Source organism: Austrofundulus limnaeus, unplaced genomic scaffold (assembly GCF_001266775.1).
Source record: "Austrofundulus limnaeus strain Quisiro unplaced genomic scaffold, Austrofundulus_limnaeus-1.0 Scaffold7, whole genome shotgun sequence".
NCBI classification, from domain to species: domain Eukaryota; kingdom Metazoa; phylum Chordata; class Actinopteri; order Cyprinodontiformes; family Rivulidae; genus Austrofundulus; species Austrofundulus limnaeus.
Genome location: NW_013952409.1, coordinates 2,668,154 through 2,670,293, shown reverse-complemented (window position 1 = coordinate 2,670,293; position 2,140 = coordinate 2,668,154). Strand labels below are relative to the sequence as shown.

Below are 2,140 nucleotides of genomic sequence, written 5' to 3'. Positions count from 1 at the left end.
TATGAGGATTTTTTTGTTATATATACATATACATATATATATATATACAGTATATTTTATTGTATGGTGTCCTTGAGTGCCATGAAAGGTGCCTTCAAATAAAATGTATTATTATTATTATTATTATTATTATTATTATTATTATTATTATTATTATTATTTCAGTTTGTGTGTGCAGACTTTAGTGCAAAGCATTTCACTACAAGTTATTCTGTGTATCACGATGCATGTGACCAATAAACTTGATTTGATTTGACATTGATTCCTGACAGTTTTGATAAAATTCATCATTCTGGTTCATTTTGCTGACATTACAAACATGCAGGGGCAAAAACATCATCATATAATAATTTTTCGCAATCAAACTAAGACAAAAAAAAGGGTCAAATCTCAAATCTTCACATAAAACTTGATGAATTTATTTCCTTCAACAAAACCAGTTGATTTGTTTCCTCACTGGGACGACACTGTTTACCTGATAAGTGAAGTCGCTGTTTTCTCTCAGAGCATCGATGTTCAGGAGACACTTCCACACACTGCCCCTCAGGCTGGGAGGGATGCCCAGCCGGATAAAACGCTCAATCTGAAAAACAGAAAATCACCTTCAGGCAGCCTCAGCCTCAGATTATTAATGATACATATATATTTTTTGTGTTTCTGCTGAACTCACCTGGCTCCTACAGATGAAACTGTCTCCGTTCCAGTAGCTGAGCAGCTCACAGAGCTCTTTGACCCCGACTGGGCTCAGCTGGGGGTAGCTGAGAACAAAAACAACACAACGAGGCTGTGATTCAACAACTTTTGGGATGACATCACTTCCTGTGACAGAACCGGTGATCTCAACTAATCTACTGGGAGAGACCTGAAATCACAGTTTTAGAAACGTTCAAGTGCGTTTTTTACATCATTGTTCATGAATAACCAATGAAACATTGATATTATCTGAGCTCAACAGCTTTATTATAGAACTAAAAGCTTAATTTTTCTGTCAAAACGTTATTTTAATTGAATAATTGAAATGGAAAAACAATTCTGCTCGATTCAGTGAGTGATCCAATATTTGTTGCCACAAATTAATTAGCTTTTCATCACATTATCAGCTAAATAAACTGAACAAAATGTTTACTGACGAGTCGTACAAAACTTAAAGGTTTAGGTACAAAACTAAATTTACTTTTTGTTGTTAATTGCAGTTAATTAGCATCAACCAATCCCGCACCTGTACTCGTGACATCTGTGATGAAGCTTCCGGTCCTTCTTTCTGCTCAGAGCGAAGCCGAATTCGTCAAAATTTAAACTTTTATTAAACGATGAGCTCCTCCTGCTGACGTTGCTGCTGCTTCTCTTTCCCATGTTGACAATAAAATACAATCAAATAAATAAATAAATAAATAAATAAAAACAGAACTTTTTGTTGCACAATGAAAATCAAACCACTGCTTCTCAGGCAGCTCGCTTTGTGAACCTGCTGTCAGTCAAACACAACCCGCCCACTTGACCACGTGATCGTCCACTCAAAGTGGGCGGGGCGGGACAGGTGAGTTTTTTTTCTCTTTTTTTTCGTTAATCTTTATTGATAAACAATCATCGTGCTCTGTGAGCAGTGCACTGTTACATTATAACTGTTTGCAGGGATTATTCATTTCAAGTACTAAACCTCGTGATTTATGGGATTTAGGCAAATTAAGAACATTTCTCTCATGTGGACAATAAAAGCTGTAATATCGATTTTAAATTTAGGTGTTTTTCAGTGTAATCTGACAAAAATATAATGTTTAATGTTTATATTTTTGTTCCTATACAATTGATTAATATTACAAGAGAAATGAAAAAAATTCAGTGACAATAAAGAGTTTTGTCGCCCTCTAGTGGCCATTGTTTGCACTTCCCATATTTACAGTTTCCGGTCACTTTCAAAACAAAAGTAACCTTTTTTTGCATCTTATTTTTTCACTTTATTTTAAATTAATACACTTTAAGCCAGTGGTTCCCAAACTTTTTGTCTTCTGACCCACAAGATGTCCATGGCAAAAAAGTTGTGACCCCAAATATTACTGGTCTGAGTACATGAACTTCGTTAATGACCCTAAAAAAACAGAATTTTTGACAATCTAAACTGTGTATACACAAATATAAATAC

General features: G+C 34.8%; 1 protein-coding gene across 3 annotated transcripts in view; it reads right to left on the bottom strand.

The window, feature by feature from the left end:
* si:ch211-266k8.4 (USP6 N-terminal-like protein) overlaps positions 1-1,484 on the bottom strand; it is a 59,689-nt gene extending 58,205 nt beyond the window's left edge. The window contains exons 1-3 of one of the 3 annotated variants that reach the window (XM_014032930.1): positions 1,220-1,484; positions 671-758; positions 476-583 (exon numbers count right to left, since the gene is read on the bottom strand). In XM_014032930.1, the coding sequence (XP_013888384.1) occupies positions 476-583; positions 671-758; positions 1,220-1,353 (330 nt within the window). In that variant the 5' untranslated portion in view covers positions 1,354-1,484. The remainder of the gene's footprint in view (positions 1-475; positions 584-670; positions 759-1,219) is intronic. The other 2 variants (XM_014032923.1, XM_014032915.1) reach the window with 2 other exon arrangements.
* Between the last annotated feature and the right edge of the window lie 656 nt (positions 1,485-2,140).